The 22,652-nt window shown below is 39.1% G+C and overlaps 1 protein-coding gene across 1 annotated transcript in view; it reads right to left on the bottom strand.

Moving 5' to 3' along the window:
* Positions 1-22,652, bottom strand: part of CRYBG3 (crystallin beta-gamma domain containing 3) — a 127,163-nt gene that overhangs the window by 19,456 nt on the left and 85,055 nt on the right. The window contains exons 15-17 of the mRNA XM_002684681.6: positions 22,359-22,391; positions 16,558-16,670; positions 11,600-11,726 (exon numbers count right to left, since the gene is read on the bottom strand). Of these exons, the coding sequence (XP_002684727.3) occupies positions 11,600-11,726; positions 16,558-16,670; positions 22,359-22,391 (273 nt within the window). The remainder of the gene's footprint in view (positions 1-11,599; positions 11,727-16,557; positions 16,671-22,358; positions 22,392-22,652) is intronic.

The raw sequence follows: 22,652 nt of genomic DNA, 5'->3' as shown, positions 1-22,652 counted from the left end.
TGTGTCCACCACTTGGGACTTCCCTGATGGTCCAGTGGTTAAGAATCTACCTAACAAGCCAGGGGATGCAGGTTCAATCCCTGGTCAGGGAACTAAGATCCCATATTCCGGGGAGCAACTAAGCCTGCACACCCCATCTATTGAGCCTTTGGGCTCCGGAGCTCATGCGCCACCACTAGGGAGCCTGTGTACCACAACTACTGAAGCCTGTGAGCTCTGGAACTGACGCACCTTGACCACTGAGCCCACGTCACAGCTAGAGTCCATGTGCCACAACGAAAGATCCTGCATGATGCAAGGAAGAGCTCATGTGCCATGACTCATGGTAGCCAAACACATACATAAATAGTAAATAAATAAATGTGAAGCTTGGAGACCCTGTGTACAAGTACTCTGCTGGAAGGATTACATTTACATTGGCACAACTTCTATATATATTGGATAAGATGTTTAAATCTAACTACTAAGCTTCAGTATTTTTCAAAACTATACAGACTTGAATATGAGCTCAAACAAACAATGGGGATGAAATAATTTCCCAGTTTTCAAGATGGTAAAGAGAACATATGTACTTTATATATTTTTTCATTCACTTTTTATCCATATAGAAAGTATTTGAGGTAGAATGAAGTCTGTCAAATGGTCTTTTCCTAACTTTAAAGACAAAGCAAATGTTAAATTGTATTGGTTATCTCAGTGTCAATATGGAGCCAAGGCTGGAATCTTTCACTCCAGAGAGTATATAAACTGTAACTTGAAAGCACATAATTAAAAGATTTTTTTGAAATGAGCATATGTGGGGGTTAGAAGTTTGGTCTGTGTAATTACACAGAATATCTCTATAGAGCCTGTGTAAGACTATGGGGGGGGGGCACAGGTAGGAGAAGGGGCAAATAGAGAGAGAGAGAGAGAGAGAGAGAGAGAGAGATCTCTGACAAAAACATAGCAAAAGGGAATGTCCTGTTCAAAGATCACATTTACTGGACAAAGGGGTCATCCCGGGAGTGAGAACGTGGAACTATTTTGTTCACCATTCCCATTTTTTATTAGAGGCTGGTACATGGCAGCTACTCAAAAAATATCTTGTGAAAAGTCTGACTTAGTGTCTTAAAGACTAAATAAAGGTGCCTTATTCCAATTTAAAAAAAAAAAGAAAAGAAAATTACTTGGACATGTTAATACAAAAAACAAAGCACCTGATAAAATCTTGTCTTATTTCTTATTGTTTATTTATTTATTTATTTTTTCAGTGTTACAGCTCCATTTTATTTAGAAGATACCAGGAGAATCCAAGACTCGAAGAGAAGAGAGTGGAGGAGTGCGTGGGGAGGGGGAGGAGGAGGGGGAGAGAGAGAGAGAGAGTGAGAGAGAGAGAGAGTGAGCACACACTATTTCTTATTGTTTAGAAGGAAGAAGACATTATTCAATTTAGCAAACATTTCTGAACTCCTGTTGCATGCCAGATAATTTGCCAAGTGCCTGAGATACTTCAGTAAGTTCAGTCTCTGAGCTGGAAGGAAGCTCTTGAGCTCTGATCTCCAGCAGGAAGTTTCCAGAACTTCCTTTCATGGGCTACAAAGCCCTTCACATTCTCATCTCCAGAGTTCTCTGCAGCCTCGTCTGCCAGAATCACAGTTAGCATCATCTCTACTGTGTTTTGGCATCTCACATCCTTATCTGCCTTAACCAGATCTTCACTCTTACAGGTATCTTTAATTGCCAAGTCCAGTGGAATTCTTCTGTCCCATCACCTGTCTCTCCCTATCGATTATCTTCCCCTCTCTGACATTTCCACCTTTCACTTTATCCTGGCTCTTTTCCTTTGGACAATAAACAGGCTTACTTATTTACATACCAACCCCCGCCTCCCCCCCCCCCCAAAAAAAAAAAAACAACCCATACAGACTTGTACACTGGCACTGTAGAGTTGAGTTTCAAATCACTGCTTGTATGGGAAAGGTGTTGATATTACCTCAGGATTATGCTAACTGGATAGACTCTAAATGTAACATGTTATTTTATTTTAAAAATACCTACCCGACAACATCACTTCACCCTGATCTTTGCCAAATGAACCATGTCTGAAACACTAAGAACACCTGGACTGAACTCAAGGACAGGAAGCATAATACACTGTGCTGTGTGCAGTGTGCACGGCACGTGTGTGCGTACCATGTGCACCTCAGATGCCGTTTCAGTCCAGAGAAATGCCCAACAGTGTGCTGGCAAAAGGGCATTTGCATCATCTGCAGTGGTGCAAATTCAATAGACGCTCCTAAGTCTCTAATTAGACTCTAATACAAAATCTTCTAAGTTTGGTCTATATAAAACAAAATTGTATAAATACCTTAGTCTATCAAATTTTGGTGTTGCACAACAAATATTAATTCTTGTCTATGAGCTATTATAGTACTATTGAGTGCTTTCATGTGCTAAAGCCTTCACATGCACTAGCTCCTTTAATCCTCATTTTATTAGACAAGAAATCTGAGGCTCAGGGTGGTCAGAAACATGCCCAGGGTCACTCAGCTAACAAGAAATGGTCTGTCAGACTCCCAAACCAAACTCTTCTCCAGTGGACCATAATCCACCTTATCAAAGCCTCTTTCATTTGGCTTAGAAAATCAGTTTCATCACAAATCTACCTTGCTAACTGGTCTTCCTCCTTAAAAAAAAAAATACTACATTTCAAAAAGAATAAATACTATTTAGATGACCATGTATCTAGTACCCAGAAATAATACCTTTTATTATATTTATATCAAACTGCATAAACAAGAAAAACATAACATGCAGAGCTGAATTTTAATCTCCCTGCTCCCTAGAGGTAACCACTGTGCTGAAGTTGTCAATCTTTCTAGCACTTATACATCCTTTGTTTTTAAACTTTATATAAATGGATCTTACTGTAATATCCATAGTAACACATGAACCTCACCTACTATACTGTATTTCCTTAAATGCTTCTGCCTTAGTTTGTTTCATCCATCAATGCTGCAACAAACATCCTTATTTTCCCCTCATCCCAATTGATTCTTCTTCCAGTAGTTTTATGTAAATAATACCACTTCTCTGCCACTGACTAAACTCTGCTGCTGTCAGATCTTCCAATATTTGTATCTGAAGTAAGGTAATAAATGCTACCTAATTACTGTTTTAATTTGCATTTACTTGCTCACTAGTGAATATGCTTTTTACATCCTAAGCCATGTTTCTCATATCTATGAACTGCCTACTCATATTCTGTGCTGATTTTTTAAATAAGGTTTCCTTTTTCCCCCCAAGTATTTTGAAAGAGTCCTTTTTATATCTACATTAAACCTTTGGAGCTTATAATATATTCTCCTAGTCTGTGGCTTGCTGTGGTAGTCTTAAGAATTGTCCTCCCGTGCCATGCTAAGTCACTTCAGTCATATCTGACTGTGCGACCCTATGGACTGTAGCTTGCCAGGCTCCTCTGTCCCTGGGATTCTCCAGGCAAGAATACTGGAGTGGATTACTATTCCCTTATCCAGGGGATCTTCCTGACCCAGGGATAGAACCAGCATGTCTTACATCTAACCTGCATTGGCAGGTGGGTTCTTTACCGTCAGTGCCACCTGGGAAGCCCAAATTGTGCCCCCATCTCCATGCAAAAAAATGTCTACACCCTAATCCCTGGGACCAGTGAATATGTTATCTGATGCAGCAAAAAGGGACTTTGCAGGTGTGATGAGTTAAGAATCTAGAGGTGGGGATATGTGTCTGGATTATCCATATAGGCTTAATATAATCACATGGGTCCTTAGAAGAAGAAGGCAGGTGGGTCAGAGACAGGATAGACAGCAGAGGGTGAAGTAATGCACTCTGAAGATGGAAGAGGGCCAAGGAATGCTGGGGACCTCTAGAAGCTGGAAAAGGTAACGAAACAGTATCTACTTAGTGTCTCCAGAAGGAATGCAATCATACTGACCCCTAATTTTACCCCCAAAAGGCCCATTTTAGATTTCTGATCTCCAAAACTGTTAGATCATTTCTGCTGCTTTAAACCACTAAGTCTGTGGGAACTTGTTACAGCAGCAACAGGAAACTGATACACTCGCCTTTTACCCCTCCTATTATTGACTTGTACGTTTTGCATTTAAATCTATCTTGCTCCAATGTCATCAGCATAGTCTCCTGTATTTTCTAATTTTTTTTTCTTCCAATGTTATTGAGCTATAATTGACACATAGCACTGTACTGCTTCCCTAGTGGCTCAGACTGTAAAGAATCCACCTGCAATGTGGTAGACCTGGGTTTGTTCCCTGGGGTGGGAAGATCCCTGGAGGACGGGATGGCAACCAATCCACTCCAGTATTCTGGCCTGGAGAATCCCAATGGACAGAGGAGCCTGGCAGGCTACAGTCCATAGGGTTGCAGAGTTGGACATGACTAAGCACAGCACAGCACTGTATAGTTTTAAGGTGTATGACAAAATGATTTGACCTACATACACTGTGAAACGATTACCACAGTAAGTTAGTGAATACTCATCATCTCATATAGATACAAAACAGGAAAAATAAGTCTTCCTCATGATGAGAACTGTTAGGATTTACTTCCTTAACAACTTTCATGTATAACATAGAGCACTGTTTATTATATTTATCATATTATGCATTACATTGTTTGGAGAAGGCAATGGCACCCCACTCCAGTACTCTTGCCTGGAAAATCCCATGGATGGAGGAGCCTAGTGGGCTACAGTCCATGGGGTCCCAAAGAGTCAGACATGACTGAGCGACTTCACTTTTACTTTTCACTTTCATACATTGGAGAAGGAAATGGCAACCCATTCCAGTGTTCTTGCCTGAAGAATCCCAGGGATGGCAGAGCATGGTGGGCTGCCATCTATGGGGTCGCACAGAGTCGGACACAACTGACGCGACTTAGCAGCAGCAGCAGCAGCAGCAGCATTACATTGTTAGTATTTATCTATCTTAGAACTAGAAGCTTGTATCTTTTGGCTCAGTTCAGTTCAGCTCAGTCACTCAGTCATGTCCAACTCTTTGCAACCCCATGGACCACAGCACAGGCCTCCCTGTCCATCACCAACTCCCGGAGTTTACCCAAACTCATGTCCATTGAGTCGGTGATGCCATCCAACCATCTCATCCTCTGTTATCCCCTTCTCCTCCTGTCCTCAATCCCTCCCAGCATCAGGGTCTTTTCACACGAGTCAGCTCTTCAGATCAGGTGGCCAAGGTATTGGAGTTTCAGCTTCAGTATCAGTCCTTACAATAAACACCCAGGACTGATCTCCTCTAGGATGGACTGGTTGGATCTCCTTGCAGTCCAAGGGACTCTCAAGTCTTCTCCAACACCACAGTTCAGAAGCATCAGTTCTTCAGCACTCAGCTTTCTTTATAGTCCAACTCTCACATCCATACATGACCACTGCAAAAACCATCAGATCAGATCAGACCAGTCGCTCAGTCGTGTCCGACTCTTTTCGACCCCATGAATTGCAGCACGCCAGGCCTGTCCATCACCATCTCCCGGAGTTCACTCAGACTCACGTCCATCGAGTCAGTGATGCCATCCAGCCATCTCATCCTCTGTCGTCCCCTTCTCCTCCTTCCCCCAATCCCTCCCAGCATCAGAGTCTTTTCCAATGAGTCAGCCCTTCATATGAGGTGGCCAAAGTACTGGAGTTTCAGCTTTAGCATCATTCCTTCCAAAGAAATCCCAGGGCTGATCTCCTTCAGAATGGACTGCTCTTGAGTTCTTCTTCACTTTCTGTCGTAAGGGTAGTGTCATCTGCATATCTGAGGTTATTGATATTCTTCCCGGCAATCCTGATTCCAGCTTGTGCCTCTTCCCTCCATCCAATTACTCCTCCCCTTTCCTCTGGTAGGGGCTTCTGAAGTGGCTTAGTAGCAAAGAATCCTCCTGCCAATGCAGGGGACACAGGAGACTTGGGTTCAATCCCTGGATCAGGAAGATCCCTAGAGGAGGAAATGGCAACCCATTCCAGTATTCTTGCCTGGAAAATCCCATGGACAGAGAAGCCTGGCAGGCTACAGTCCATAGAGTCACGAAGAGTTGGACATGACTGAGCAACTGAGCGCACACACACACAATCCTCTGGTAACCACAAGTCTGATCTCTTTTTCTATGAGCTTGTTTGTTTTTGAAGTATAACTGATCTACAACACTATGTTAGTTCCTGGTGCACAATATAGTGATTCAATATTTCTATACATCTCAAAACTATCACCATATGGTCAAGTTGTCAACTGTCACCATATAAAGAAGCTACCTGATTGCTGACTATATTCCCTGCATTGTACATTTCATTCAGGTTTGTTTTCACATTTAGGTTGCCATTAATCCACCTGGAACTTATTTTTGGTGTTTGGAATAGAGCAAGATTCAAACTGTATTTTTTTCCATATAAAGGGCCAACTGTCTTTCATAATAGCCCCATTGAAATGCTATTCCTGTCACCTACCAAATTCCATTATTCATGCAAGTCAGTTTCTATGCTTTCCTATTTCACTCTTTAATTGGCCTCTCCTTGCACCTATATTATCTTAACTATTACTGATGAATAATGCAATATATATATATTTGGTAGGACAAATAAATGATCCTGCCTATTGTTCTTAAAATTAATCTTGGCTATTTTGAACCCCTATCTTTTCCAGATTAATTTTAGAATGAGTCCGTCATGTTTTACCTTCACCCTCCTCCTCGCAAAAGACCAAAGATTCTGTAAGCATTTTGCTCCAAATTTTACAAATTTGGGGAAGACCAAAATATTTACAATATTGAGTATTTTCATCTAAAAAATCTCTCTCCATCTTTTATGTCCTTCAAGAAAGTTTTTACCATTTTCCTCATAAAGGATGTACTGGCATTATGTTAGATTTATTCCCAAGTATCCTATATTTTAATTGCTATTAATCTTGTATCCAGCTACTTTTAAAGAATTCATATTAATCCTAATAGCTTATCTGTGGAAAGTCTTGACAATTTTGTTTCTTCCTTTATATCTTTTTTGGTTTTAATCTTATTAAAGTGTCTAAGATTGCAAAATGATATTGAATCAAAGTGGTGATAGTAGAGGCCATTGTCTTCCTCCTAAATTTAAAAGGAAACGCTTCTGGCATCTCACTTGGAAGTGTGATGTTTACTGTCGGCTTCTGTTGGCCTTCATTTTCAAAATGCACACAGTTGTTACTGCTATTAACTATACATGAGTTCATCTGAAAATTTTATAGTAACCAGACTCTTTCACACTTGACAAAGTCATTGCTTCCTTTAATCTGTGGCTGGATTTACAGTCTTCTTCTATTTATAGCTGTACCCCTTATTCATTACTCTCACACAGAATGAATTACTGCCTCGCCAATTCTTATTCTACCTTTTAAGATCATTTATGTCATCACAGCCATAAATTTCATTTAAACTTTTTCTACAACCTAATGTTGCAATGTTTCTTTTGCTTTGCCTGCTTATAGCTGCCAGGATTGGATTATACTTCAAAGGAGGCCAACTTCCATGCCAGGCCACCATGGAGACACTGAAGAAGTAGTAATGAGAAGACTGCTGCTCCCATGGAAACAAAACAAGAGCAGGTTACCTCACACACTGCTAGACCAATAATTAAAACAGTTTACTTAAGTTCCCCATCCACCTCTTAGCTCCTCATCAACTGTTTTGGGGACTGTTACATGGCATTGTTTTTGCTATTGTGTATCCTCAGTCATGTCTGACTCTTTGTGACCCCATGGATGGTAGCCTGCCAGGCTCCCCTATCCATGGAATTTTCCAGGCAAGAATACTGGAATGGGTTGCCATTTCCTACTCCAGGGCATCTTCCCAACCCAGTTTTATGGCATAACCTTATTGAAAACTAACCTACCATCTTATTCCCTCAGACCATGTGAATCCTAAGGCTGGACACAATGTTTTTCATGTCCAATTAGAAATATGCCCTGGATATTTATTCTGTTGAACTGGAGGCTGTCAAAGATTTAAAAAATACCTGTTCTAACAGTTTCTTTACAGGTGAGTTAACTGAGGTCAAAATAAGTGATCTGTACAAGGCCACACTAGTGAAAAGCAGAACTCTATGCTTGCCACTTCTTTCACTGTAAAAAGTGACTGAAAATTATGCATTCATGGGCCTCTAGAAGGTAACATATGTCTGCACAGATATAATTCAGCCTGGAGCAAACTGTCATTTGCAAGACACACTGATCTTATATGAAGTATTAAGATTCTTCAATATCATACTATTATGACACTTGAGCACTAAGTCACAGCATGTCTGGGAATGCCAACTACAAGCAACACCCTCATAAAACTCTGCAGTTTTAACTAATAAAAGCAAAATCAAAACATGAGCTCATATATATGTATTGGACTGCAAGGAGATCAAATCAGTCAATCCTAAAGTCAACTCAACTGGATGTAACATTTCCCCAAATGAATCCAGAATTACACTGACTGTGGCATAGGCAGCAATATTAACCAATCTATACGAAAAGGCATATCAATACCTAAGTAGGAACATAGAGGGGGGAGAGGGGCTGTGAAAGTAATCAGAAAAGCAGGATAGATAAAGTGCATCTAAAATTTTCCAAAGGAAGGATACACAGCGTCTCGAGAATGCTAACAACTAGGAGAGGAGCCTCTTCTGTGGGTCATGTTAGCTAGCTCAGGTAAACTACTCTTAAAGACATTTACCTCATTGTACCCGAATCTTAAATCTTCTGATGACTAATTCCATTTCCTGGATTCTTCCAAAAAAGCAGAAAATGCTCAGGACAGAATTCCCAAGTATTTCAGTCATTACAATCTACCTAAAGCTATGACCAACCTAGACAGCATATTAAAAAGCAGAGACATTGCTTTGCCGACAAAGGTCCATCGAGTCAAAGCTATGGTTTTTCCAGTAGTCTATGGATGTGAGAGTTGGACTATAAAGAAAGCTGAGTGCTAAAGAATTAATGGTTTTGAACTGTGGTGCTGGAGAAGATTCTTGAGAGTCCCTTCGACAGCAAGGAGATCAAATCAGTCAATCCTAAAGGAAATCAGTCCTGAATATGCATTGGAAGGACTGATGCTGAAGCTGAAGGTCTAGTACTTTAGCCACCTGATGCAAAGAGCCAACTCATTAGAAAAGACCCTAATGCTAGGAAAGACTGAAGGCAGGAGGAGATGGGGACAACAGAGGACAAGATGGTTGGATCGCATCACTGACTCAATGGACATGAGTTTGAGCAAGCTCTGGGGGATGGTGAAAGACAGGGAAGACTGACGTGCTGCAGTCCATGGGGTCGCAAAGAGTTGGACACAAATGAATGACTGAACAACAACTACAAATCACCAGGTTGGCCTTCTGGTTTACCTGTCAGTCTCCTAGGTCTGATCAACTTAGGGTTTCAGGGCTACCAGGGTGAAGCATGGCTGACATCACCAAGGAAATGTTACCTGTTGAGGCTGACTCCTGGTCAATTTGCAGGTCTTTACTGGAATGCCCAACCTCATATTTCGCCACTAAACCTACTGCCTAAACATGTCTTGAACAAAGCCCTTTCAGGACTTCCCTGGTGGTCCAGTGGTTAGAAACGTGCCTGCCAATGCAGGGGACAAGGGTTTGATCCCTGTCTGGGAAGATTCTATATGTCAAGGGGCAGCTAAGCTCATCGATCACAAGTATTGAGCCAGTGCACTAGAGCCCACATGAGCCACAGCTACAGAAACCTGCATGCCCTAGAACCTGTGCTCCACAATAAGACAAGCCGCTGCAGTAAGAAGCCTGAGCACTGCAACTGGAGACTAGCCTCTGCTTATCTCAACTAGAGAAAGCTGCACAGCAATGAAGACCCAAAAAGCCAAAAATTAATTAATTAAAAAATATAGTACACACAATGATTCAAAAATGCAGACCAAAAAAAAGACTTTTCAAAGATTCAAAACATATCTGGTAAAGGCATTAAGAAAGGTTAATGTTCTCTTTACATGAACTGAATATACTCTTTAATCAGTTCTTGGAGTGAAACGGCTATAGCTCACAAGTCCTCTCCAAGGGGCACCTTCACCAACACTGCTGTATCCCACAGGACCAAACCAGGGACATGCAACGGCACATTTCAGTTTACACAGAAACATTCTGTAGGTTTTTGCTCCTAATTTTTTCATTTTTGACTTCATGAATGTGGAAATGAGAAATAAGAAATGTGACTCCTCAAAGAAAAATAGTAATTCCATTCATTTGAAGCATCTAAGCATCTGTCTGCTAGTTTGATGACAAAAATATGCTAATAAAGTTCCTTTCCCAGTAAATGCAGACTACTTTCCAAAGCTTTTTTCAACCTTATCAATACTTAGACTCACCAAAACACATTCTTTTTTTTTTTTTTAAACCAGTTCTCCTGCAATAAACAAGAAGCATCAGTAGCCACTTAGTCTTTCTGAGTTGGTGTCTAAGGGCCACTGAGAGAGATCGGGACTCTATTTTTATTCCTGTACCTCTGCCAAGACTCTATTCTTAGCCTGATACCACAAATATTCTCTCCAGGAATGCCCTGTGAAAGAAGATGATGCTGTTGAGGCTGGGATCAGGATCCTGAGTAGGATCATCATTCCTGGAATTAGCTCTGATTAAAGGTCTGAGTCACTGCCATCACCATGGAGGGCTTCTAGTCATCACTGCATGAATCTCAGCTTTGACCAAATGCTCTCAGGGAATCATCTTAGCTGGACACCTTGAAAATATTCCAGATCTTTACCACTTCCTCTGCAAAGACAGCACTAACCAGGAACAGAATGAATGTCCCGGAGTAGTCATCCTGCTTTTCTCACACTTAAAATTCTGAGTAAATATGACAGAAAGGAGAAACCACTTACTCTATAAATGTAGCCCTCCAAGGTGGCCCAGGTAATTCTGCACACAGTAGGCAGGAAAGCCCTAGTTCCCCAAAACAAGGTTTAAAATCAATACCAATGGAGGTCCATGCCTTAAAAGTAACACTGTAAACCTAAGTAGCCAACAAGCTGTCATGTGACTTATCTAATAGAATGATGAAATGATCAGGTTATTAGCTTTAAAAGTTATAACCATGATACTAATAGCTAACACTTATTGAGTGCTTACCAAATGGTAGGCATTTTACAAGCACCATCACATTTAATATCCTAGTGACCGTATAAAATATTGGGTGGGCCAAAAAGTTTGTTACGGTTTTTCCCATAACATCTTTCAGAAAAGCCCAAACAAACATTTTGGCCAACATGATACTATTATCTTTTATAGAAGAGAAAATGAAGTAACCTTGTCAATGTCACCCAAAGTGGTTAAAGTATTCATTTAAGCTCAAGGCTATATTAGTTGGCTTTCTAAGTTTTGCATTCTACTCAAAAAAAAAAAAAAAAAGGAAGAAAAGTATCAAACTTAGGTTAGTTGGATTTCATGAGTAAATCTCAACCTTATAATCTACAAGCAAGTTACTTAAATTTTTATATTTTTCCTTTGTAGCATGTCTTCCAACTTCACATTCTCATTCATGGTAATTAAACAGGACAAGAAAACATCTTATAAATATGCATTCAGCAAAGTACTTACGTAGTCAATGGGCTTCAGGGATTTGACTCTAGATGTTGGGCAGCCACAGGAAGTAAGGTCGGCATAGAGGCCTTCTTCTAACACACACTGATTAGTGGAAACACCCTCTTGGTAATACAGGAGCCAGCTGAAAAAACAAGCAGGGAAACTTCCAGTGAAACTGTATCAGTTGGCAGTTGGACTCATTATCATGCAGAGGGAAACAGGCTAGGAGTAGGATATAAAAGTCCTGGTGCTGATCAGCAGCAAATAGTCCGAGTAGATTTAAAAAGAAAAAAGCTACCACTATCACTTACTGACTGCTTACCATGTGCCACACTGGGTACTCCGTGTGTGTTCTTTTACTGTGTACTCATTAATTTATGAGGGAGAAACATGTCCTTACTTTTATAGACAACACAACTAAGGATTAAAAAAATTAGGTGATTTGCCCAGGATTCCCCTATTAAATGACAGCTGAGAATTGACGGTAAGATATGTGCTGTAAGCTAACCATTAACTTAATTTGGTGCTTTAAGTATAAAAACCTGGGATTAAATTACAGTAATTATTAAGTGCTTCAACAGATCAGAAGTTCTTTTTGAGAGAATAAAAATTTTTACCCTTATTTAATAATGAGCTTGCTCTCAGTTTAGGCTGAGTTAGAAGCTAGACTCCTAAAATCACACACAAGTATTTAAAACCTGACATCTACACAGCTGATAGCTAGCAGAGATTTTTAAAAGGAAATGAATCCTTTAGAATCTTCCACAGCAAATTCTCTTCAGTAGGGCACTCATCAAAATTTTCATTAAAACATGGCATTTTGGCAAGAAGGAGCTCAAGGGAGAAATTATATTGACTGTTACTACTTTAGCTTTGGTGAGTTTAACTTCTAGCCCTATATTTTAAGATCACCAGAACTGTACTATAGCTAGACAAGTTGAACGTCAGATATCCATAGAGATGCTCCATAACACAATTTACTGCCACGTCTCCTGTGTGATAAGCATTTTATTTTTTAAGGTTTTTTTTTTCTTTTTTTTTTTTGATGTGGTCCACTTTTTAAAATTATTGACTTTGGTACAATATTGCTTCTGTTTCACGTTTTGGTTTTTTGGCAGTGAGATATGTGGGATCTTAGCTTCCTGACCAGGGATCAAATCCACATCCCTCTATTAGAAGGTGAAGACTTACCACTGGAATGCAAGGGAGGTCTCTGTAATTACCATTTTATAGCCAATATTTATGACAGAATTTCAATGTGTTGGGCATGCAGCTAAGCCCTTACATGCTTTATTTAGTTCTTATAAATAGAGTCCTTTGAGGTAGGTACTATTATTATCCCAGTTACAGAGGAGGATTCTGTGGACAGAGAAGCTTGGTGGGCTACAATCCATGGGGTCACAAAGAGTCAGACACCACAGAGTGACTAACACACAGAGGAGGAAACTGAGGTTCAGAGAAATGGTCCCATTTGTTTAAGATTACATAGATAGGAAGTCATGACCTGGGCTCAAATCCAGATCTCTAAAGCATTTGCAATCATAAGCAATCACCATAGTTCCTGTATCCTCTTATTAAAACTATTGTTTAATAAATCGCACATAAATATAAATAAAATATATAAGTAAAATGTACATTTTGTATGTAGATAGCCCTCCATATCTTCTGGTTTCCTACCTACAGATACGAAGGCCTGACTGTACTAAGCTACTTTACAGAAGGCACTTGAGCATCCATGGATTTTGGTATATGTGGGGGTTTCTGAAACCAATTCCTCACAGATACCAAGGGACAAATGTATACATAAATTATATATATATATATACACACACTATATATATATATATAAAATATATATTTGTTTGTAAGTAAATAACATATTTCCAACATGAAGCAATACAGATGACTGATCTATCCTAGACTTCAGTGTCAGGAAAATATATTTGCCTCAAAGGGGGAAAAAAAAATCCAAAACTTCAGTGCTTTATCACAAAATTAAAACTTACCTTGCAAAATACTTTCATTTATCTTAGAAACTCAGAATCGAATACTAGGAACAAAATTATTTCAGGCCCTTGGTATATAGATTTCTCACAAAAAAGCTGCAGCCAATCTATTCAACTGTGTCCTGCTGCTGCTGCTGCTAAGTCACTTCAGTCGTGTCCGACTCTATGCGACCCCATAGACTGGACTATGCAGCCCACCAGGCTCCCCAGTCCCTGAGATTCTCCAGGCAAGAACACTGGAGTGGGTTGCCATTTCCTTCTCCATCAACTGTGTCCTACTTGATGTGTTTTCATATTGTAAAAACTTTCACATCCTTCTTGGAAGTAAGTATAAACACAGTAACATCCAAAGAGGTTCAAAGTAGTGAGGATCACTGGAAATCAGAATGGGAAAAAGACAGCCTAACTTAGGGTTAGTCGAGAAGGTTAATAGAGGAAATGAAGATGGACTGAACTTTAAAAATATATATGCAGATGAGTACTAAGCAAGGTTCACGAACTTACACCCCTGCAGGAGGCCAGGTAGGTAAATATAAATGAGCAGTGTACCAGGTGAAAAAAAAAACCTGGCGTTATATCCTGTGGTACATTGGGGAGCACACACGCCTCTACTCGATGCCAGCTATTAATAATTATCAACAAAGGTGAATGTTCCCTCATTTTCCAAATCTTCTGATTTCTTTAACAGAAGGTGAAAAATAGTTTCTTCTGGAAAATATCCTAAATCTTAGTAATGATACGAAAAAACTTTTTAAACATAGCATTTAGGCCAACCAAGTAATATCCACTGACAAGATCCACTTGAAACCTATACACTTTTGTTAGGGAGGAAGTTAGGTATGAGCAAAGAGGGGTGGGCCTAGCCAAAGATCTCTGAACAGCATCCCAGACACACCCGGGAGAGTTCACAGATATGCTACAAAATAACCAGAGAGATTTTTCCAACTCTTGCACATGTGTCCAGGGCACACAGTGGATACAAACTAATCACAGGGGCTTCCCCAAGTACCCTCAGGCAGCCAGGAGCCTATTAAGGGTTCATAAATATTCTACACATATATACAACTGACTATAACAGATTTAATTATGGGAAGACATACACACAGAGCCTGCTGTTATATAAGTTGAAACTGTCAATTGGCCTTGAGTGTTTGCTCATTTGCATTCCCTTTCATTGATTGGTGGTGGGTACAAGCCCTCTTTCGCACGGGGCACAACCAAAAGAAGACGAAAGTATACAAAAGGGGAAGCCAAGAAGAATCAGGAGGATGACTCCTTTGGTGTGGGCCTGCTTCCGTGTCTTGGGAATGTCTGTCTAATAAAAGATCTGTCTGCTTGAGCTGAACTGAGCTGCAATTTGTCTGCTGTTTTAAACCCTTTAGTCCCTTGTTCCAAATTTTTGTTGCAGCCACACAAGAACCAAGGGAGAGAAATAAACTGACTTGACACTTTGATGCAGAGCTGTAAACTACAGCATGTGGGCCAAATCCACTCCACTGCCAGTTTTCCAATAGCTCACAAGCTTAGACTGGTTTTTGCATTTTTAAATGGTTTAAAAAAATATTAAAGATTTTGTGACATGTGAATATTATATACAATTCAAAGCTCAACATCCATGAACAGAGTTTCACTGAAACACAGCCTACTTGTTTATGTGTTGCTGGTGCCTGCTTCTGTGCTACAGTGCTGAGTAGCTGGGACAGAGCCTCTATGGCCCAGAAGGCTAAAAATATCTCCTACCTAGTCTTCTGCAGAAAAAGCTTGCTGACCCCCCTGGTACAGAGGCATAAGGAGGAAAACACACAGCTGAGTAAATGCCCAGAGATGGGAGGAAAGGGGGCTAGTATGCAGATAGAATGGAGCTTGGATACGGAAAGTGACACTTTTTTTTGGATGGTAAATCCTGGAAAGGTTCAGATCAATCCTGATCTCGATCTGACTGGTATCAGAGAACGACTGTGGGATTTAAGGAGGAGCAGTAAAAATATTAACCTGGACTTTGGGACAAATAATTGGGCTTTGATTGGTTTGTGGTAAGCACTGGAAATAAGACGACACTAGAGTGTGGCTCAGTAGGAGACTGAAATTCCTCAAATGGTAAACAGGACTCTTGTCTCTACCGGTTCAAGAGAAGAGGAAGAGAACTGATGAGTCCAAGATATCTTGAAGGAAGAAGAGACTTTGATGAGTTATTAGGTAGATGTCTGACAGAGATGCTACTATAAAGACATATACACTTCAAAATGGCTAAAATGGTAAACTTCATGTTATATATAGTGTACCACAATAAAAAAATGATACATAGAGGATATCTCTTAGAATATAAACTGAGAATCACATATAGCCTCATATACATGTAAGAAAGGTCCGGTGTGCTACCACAGTTGGAAGGACATAGAATTAAAACAACAACAAAAACGTAGCCAAAGCAATCCCTGACATGTGATACATGACCTTGGGAAACTAACTCTGAATCAGGGATTTTCAACTGTGAAATGGGGACAATGGATACTTTAAATACAAAGTTGTTTTTTTTTTTTTTTTTAAATTTAGGAGTAATATGTCTTATCTGGACAAAAATGCTTTTTATAGCTTTCTAGTATACTATTCAGTAAACACACAATATAAATATGCAAAATAGTTAGGGAATAATCTAAGATAACAATGAGGAAAAACAATTCAGCAAAATTGTCTCAGAGTTGGCTACTTAGCATTCTCTTTCACAATGGCTCATAACACAAGCTGGGCAAAGTTCGCATAGGCTAATTAGCAATTGACTTATAAAAATTCAGCAAAATACTAGACTCATGTTTTATTTATTAACAAGGAATCCATGTGAAGGAAGATTAAAATGATTAAAATTTTTTCTTTCACTGAGTACTCAAAAGAGAAAGTCAAATTTGTATAAATTTAAAAGAAATTCACTTATTTAAACAACAGCAGAGATCAGCTGATAGACATACTTACCAACCCCGAAGAACTTTAAAAGAACATGGCATGAATGATGAAGTCAAGTCCAAAACTTCTTTTGTGAAATCGATACATTCACCTTGGAACCCTGGTTTACTGAAAGCTTTGAGCTACAAGAGCAACACAACAAACAGATAACAGCTGTTTGATATCATCACAGAAGCAAATGAAAACATTTTAGTCTCATGTACATATAAAAATTCAGAAAAATACTAGACTCATGTTTTATTTATTAACAAGGAATCCGTGTGAAGGAAGACATTCTCTTTAAACTCATTTTTTTTTTCTTATGTGTTTGTCAGAAATGTCACAATTTATTTATCATTTCAAACCACCCGATTCTGGGCACGGAGGCCCAGAAAACAATTCTACCTGTAGAAGTAAATCAGAATCCCTCCTCTGCTAAATTTGGTCCCTGTCCATTGCATCAAGTGATCATTATCTCCTGTGATGAGAAAACATGTGTAAAAAAAAGAAGCAATTTAGTGCTAAACATGAAGGCAGTTTGGATTGGTATGAGGGGTGGCTACGGCTTTTCTCTCCCCAAGCCTTCTTGATTCACAGTTAATAAAAGGGAGAAGGAGAAAGCACGAGCGCGTGCCCATAAATGAGCATGAGGATGCCTGTGAGGCCCCAGGAGCAGATGGCAGAGAAGATAATAATGATGGGATTAGTGCAAGATTTATAGTGAAGAAAGAAAGATGGTTGTGCCATGTATTTCAGCTTACAGGCTTCAGTCTACTGATAGAACACCTTAAATGCACAGCTTACAGCCTTATATTACTATTAACTACATTTTTGCTTTAGTTCTTTATGTCAAGGAAAATTCATGAAATCTCAAATATAATTCCCTTTAGACCAGAGATATAATAATCTGCAACGCCAGTGGCCTTGGATCTCTAATAGGTAAGAAAAAATTAATGAGGCCTATAAATATTTTATAATACACTGGAGCCTTGAAATAACACGGCCCACAGATCCACCCGGCACTGACAGGCCTGTGTTGTAGCTGAGAATGCATCGTAATAAGCAGCTGCAGCACCACCCTCTTTCCTGCCACTGCTTCATCCAGAACAAGGCTTCATTGAGCAGCGGATGCTCGCCTCCTTCATCTTCCCAAGGGTCCTCTTAGGGACGGATGGTCTCTGAACCCTGAGGAACTGTTCCTTGGCTATCTCATTCTGCTCTGACCTTGCCTGGTCTGATATCAAAGCCAAGTCCAAGCCAGAAAGCTGAGAATCCACTCCCCCTTATACAATATGATTTCCTCATGTGAAACGAGGCTGTATTTGGAGTGTTAAAACACCAAGGGACTCCCAGCCTTAGGGAGGCATGACCCGTCAAGTTCCTACCACAGGCCTTTGGTAGGAAAAGGCAAAAGCAAGTCCAAGACAATACAGACCTCTGGAATGCTTCCCTGTATATGCACAGTTCTACATGTCCAGGCAAACTGCCCTGGATTCCTTGATAAGGATTTCAGTTGGTGGTTTTTCAGATGATGCTTTTTAACTTAAAGGTTTGTAGAACGTGAAGCTAAAAAGTAAATCACGTTCAACTCTTCAAAATGTGGAGTGATTTCTCCTACAAGCAAAAATTATCTTTATTTACAATAACAATCAGAAAAGGCACATGAGGATAGAGATCACGGCTGTCTGATTCATTGCATGTATTCCCAGTTTGTTGAATTAATTATATTCATATTGCTGAGTTTAAGATTTACACTTCAATATTTTACCATGAAGCCATGAAATGTCAAATCCTGGACAACTTATGATGCACGTTAATCATATTTCAGATAGTATATGTTATAACTGCTTCTACTTTTTAGTCTTAGTCTTCACACCCAGAAGCATTAAAATTTTCTGTCTCTGTCACTCTCATACAGAGTCTGTCATAAAGATTTATTTTGACTCAAATAGTTAAAATACTCTTTATGAAAACCAAAAAAAAAGGACTTAATACTGATTTGAATTTATTTTTATCCCCTAAATGAGATATGATTCACTTAAGATGTGTCCAACCCCAGAAAAGTAACACCTCATTTTAACTACCTCACAAATGCCTCAGAATAGAATAATTCTCGTCATAATAATGTTCTGAGGATGGACGCACAGAAACCAACTCAGTGACTTCTAATTATAATAATTAATCTGTGGTTTTTATACTGGGTTGGAGAAGGAAATGGCAACCCACTCCAGTATTCTTGCCTGGTGAATCCCATGAACGGAGGAGCCTGGTGGGCTACTGTTCATGGGGTTGCAAAGAGTCGGACACAACTGAGTGACTAAGCACATACTGGGTGAAATTAAGTGGCAGTGTCCTGGTGAAAAATAAGTCCTGTGAAGAGCTAGCTGGATGAGTCACTATTTTGGTTTCCTTTTCTGGTTAATGGAGAATAAATATACAAAACAACTCAGATATGTGGCATAGAACATAGATGAATAGTCAGATGAACAAGAAATGAGTTGTTTCTAATTACACCCATCCTTCCGTGCCATGTAAGCACGGTTCCGTGCCTACCAGCCCCAAATGCAAGTGCACAGAGGAAAAAAGCAGCAGTGTAGCAGTGGTTTCCAAGTGCCTTTTCACATATACTGTCTGGTGTCTTCTTTAGAACTACGCTTTGAAGTAGATATTATCACCCCTTTATGATGAAAATTTTGTAGAAATCCTTTCTCTTTTACTATGTATTTTTCATTTATAATACACATAAACAAATGTAATTGTTCTTCAGTATGACAAACTAAAACCTCAAGAACTTAATTACTGAACAAAGGAAGTTGTGCTTTGTTAATTTATTTCATAATATCAGAATAATTTTTGAATGTAGTTTTATTTATTCCAATGCTAAAATAATTCAACTGAGAACACTCTATCCTATCTAAATGAGATGTTCTGCAGCCCTGTGGACTTCCTGCAAGTAAACGTACTGGACGTTAAAGAGAAAAAGTCTTTGTTTCCACTCTTCCATTACATCACATTGTCTCATATTGCAGCGCTATGTACTTCTCACATCAACTGCAGATTCTATAGTGATTTTACTTCCCTGTTTACTCAGAGGAGCTTTCTTTACTTAGATAAGTACTACTTCCTGAGTATTTCTGGCCTCTGGAGTCGATAAAAAGGATCTGGTCATGTTGTTCTTATTGTTGTTCTTCAGTCACTAGTCATGTCTGACTCTCTGTGACACCATGGACTGCAGAATATCTCATTTAGACAAGACAGAGTATTCTCAGAGAAATTATTTTAGCATTTGAATAAATAAAACTATCTGGTCTTAGTACCCCCCCCCAATGTTTTCCTATACTGCTCTTGAATCTTACTAATATTTGACTTGACTAGAATTATTGTTTTCTTATCTTCCATACATGGTAACAGTAACCACCACTGTTAAAGGGCCTGTGATCTCTTGAGAATTCAATCTGGCTGAATTATCCAATACAAGAAAATACTCAAGTTGCTTTTTCTGAGCTAGAATCACATATAAAATGGAACGGAGGCTCAATATTTAAAGAAATTCAAATTTATAACTATACTGCAAATGGACTTGAAAAAGATCCCAGGAAAGAAAGGTCCTTAGTTGGGTCACAGGGGAGAAAACAGAATTTCTAGAGAATGGAGGCCTGGAATACAATCTCACTGGAAACAAAACTCACTTTTATATGAGTTAATCTAGTGAGAGTGCAGATATTCCGGACTTGTGAAAAGAGAGAGACGAGGACATCATGAACATAATTCACATTCTATTTTTCTTTGGTCTGGGAAAAATAAAAATAAAATGCCATTTGCTAATTATGAAGAACTCTATAATGATCCTGTTCTTGTATCATATATTGTAAGCTGGCAATCAGACCTGGTGAATCGACCTTCAGTCACAGGTAAAAAACAATCTTCTCAATAAAAGGAGGTATTCTGTGTCTCAGATAAGACATATATCATCATCCTATGCTTCCACATCGGCAACGGTATTTTTACTAGCGTAAATCTCTACACACGTACTTTTTGGCTTTTTGCTTCTCAGGTGACTTGAGGTTTACTTTCAAATCACCAGCATGTTAAGAATTCCCTCTGTTATTTGAACTGGAGATGTAACTTCCTTCTTATTCCTCAGACAGAGAAAAATAACTACCCCATATAAACACAGCCTCTACCACTGTCAACCTGACTATCACAACTACTTGTGAAGGAGAAAATAACTTTATCGTTAATGAAAGGAACCAGACTATCAGCCAAGATCCGCTTGTTTTCATTTGGGTAACTGAAAACAAGCTAAACTTTCTGAAAATCTGGTCCAGTGGAAATAATAAGAGCTTTGATACTGGGTAAATAAGGCAGCTTTGTCTGCTTGTTACCAAATGTCCAGCTGTCATACACTTGTCAGGACCTTTATTTCACAAGGCAGTGGTTGAACCATATTCAGAAAATAAACGGGGCCAATTTCACTGGGTGTTTGCGGCTGCTTCCTTTTTCTTCAAGTTGGACTGGAAATACTATAAAGAAAATCCTCTGAGCAATCTGTCCCAAACAAGGAAGTTCATTTAAAAAAAAAAAAAAAGGGAATGGAGGAGGAAGGCGAGAAACAGAGCTTAAAAGAATGTGATTTTTTTATCTGCACTTAAAACTTAGAGAATGTGCAGCTTGGAATTATCCCAGTTTTATCTCTTTTATCTACTCATGTTACATTGATTCATGTGGAAAAAAAAAGTGCTTTGAAAGTCCATGGTTGGAGTTTTCTAAGATTCAAAATAAAGATCTGGCAGGAAGTGTCTCCAGAAACTGAGTTATATTCAGAGAGGAAATGTTCCCAAGGGGCCTGAGCTAATCAGAAAATAATAAAACCTGAAAACATGGTGAAGAGAAACATGGCTTAAACTAAGCTGATTTGAGATATATAAACACTGACAGGAACGTGCAAAATGTACACAGAGAAAAAGATTCAACATTATGTAAAACTAGCAAATGTCAAATACTTAGAACCAATCATTCTTTTTGGCTTTTTGAAGAAATTTTTCTAAATTTGTTATTTTAAATGAGACAGAGGAAGCACTGCATTTTACCCCCTTTCTTATATGGTTGTACTGCTTGTACCAAGATATGTTTTTCTTTGATGTAAAGTCTTGGAATTAGATACAAAAAGTGCCTCTTTTGTGACCTTGGGCTGTGTGAAATGATGCTCACTTGAATTCTAAATCTTGTTTTTTCTCATGAATAAATGAGATAAATCCTGACCTCACAGAGTTATTGGAAGCAGTAAGTAAACACAATTTCTAGCTCTCAAGGGATAATAAACAAATATTAGGCTCCAGAGTATTACCCAATCCTTCAAACCATTAACATACTAGAAATAAAGAAGCAGGGTTGCAGTTTTACCAGTGCTTTTAAGAAATTTGTGACTTAGGGTTTAGAAATACATTTACATAATAAGCATGCCATCTCTCCATGGTAAGTTTGCTCCTCCACAGGACAGCGTAACATACTATGCTGATTAAGAATGTGATGTTGAAGGATGGATGGGCAACAGGAAAAAAAGAGTGGCAGAGATCTGAGACGAACCCAAAGTGGTCAGTGCTGAAGGTCTAGTAGAAGAAAAACAAAGGACGGTGACAAACCCAGGCCAATGTGGTCAGTAACAAGGATGAGCACACTGGTGCCCACAAGTTCCTAGTACAATATGAACTGCACTGCCATGCAGACACATAAAAGTTATCTGAGGGAAAGAGGCAGACTTGAGAGAAAGGGCACGCATATTTAGTAAGCAATTTTTAACAATTATAAGTTAAGAATATTTTTAAACATACCAAATGTGGAGGCTCATTTATCCCAAGTGGTTCCTGAAACATATATAAAAACATTTTAAGAATTATAATCGTATATTCTTAGTTGTCTTTGAAAGTGCTGAAAATATCCTTTGGAAAACAAAGTATATGATCTGACCAATTTACTAGATTCTTTGCACTGGTAAGGACCCTCAAATAATCTACTAAATTAGTTTATAATAACCTTAATATTTATTACTAATTCATTTTGAGTAATATTCATTTTGATCTAAAAGAAAAATGTACCCCAGTGTCCATTAGAAAGACAGACCCTGA

This window comes from Bos taurus, chromosome 1, assembly GCF_002263795.3.
Source record: "Bos taurus isolate L1 Dominette 01449 registration number 42190680 breed Hereford chromosome 1, ARS-UCD2.0, whole genome shotgun sequence".
Classification (NCBI taxonomy): domain Eukaryota; kingdom Metazoa; phylum Chordata; class Mammalia; order Artiodactyla; family Bovidae; genus Bos; species Bos taurus.
The sequence above is the reverse complement of the archived record's forward strand: the minus strand, read 5'-3'. Positions and strand labels throughout refer to the sequence as shown.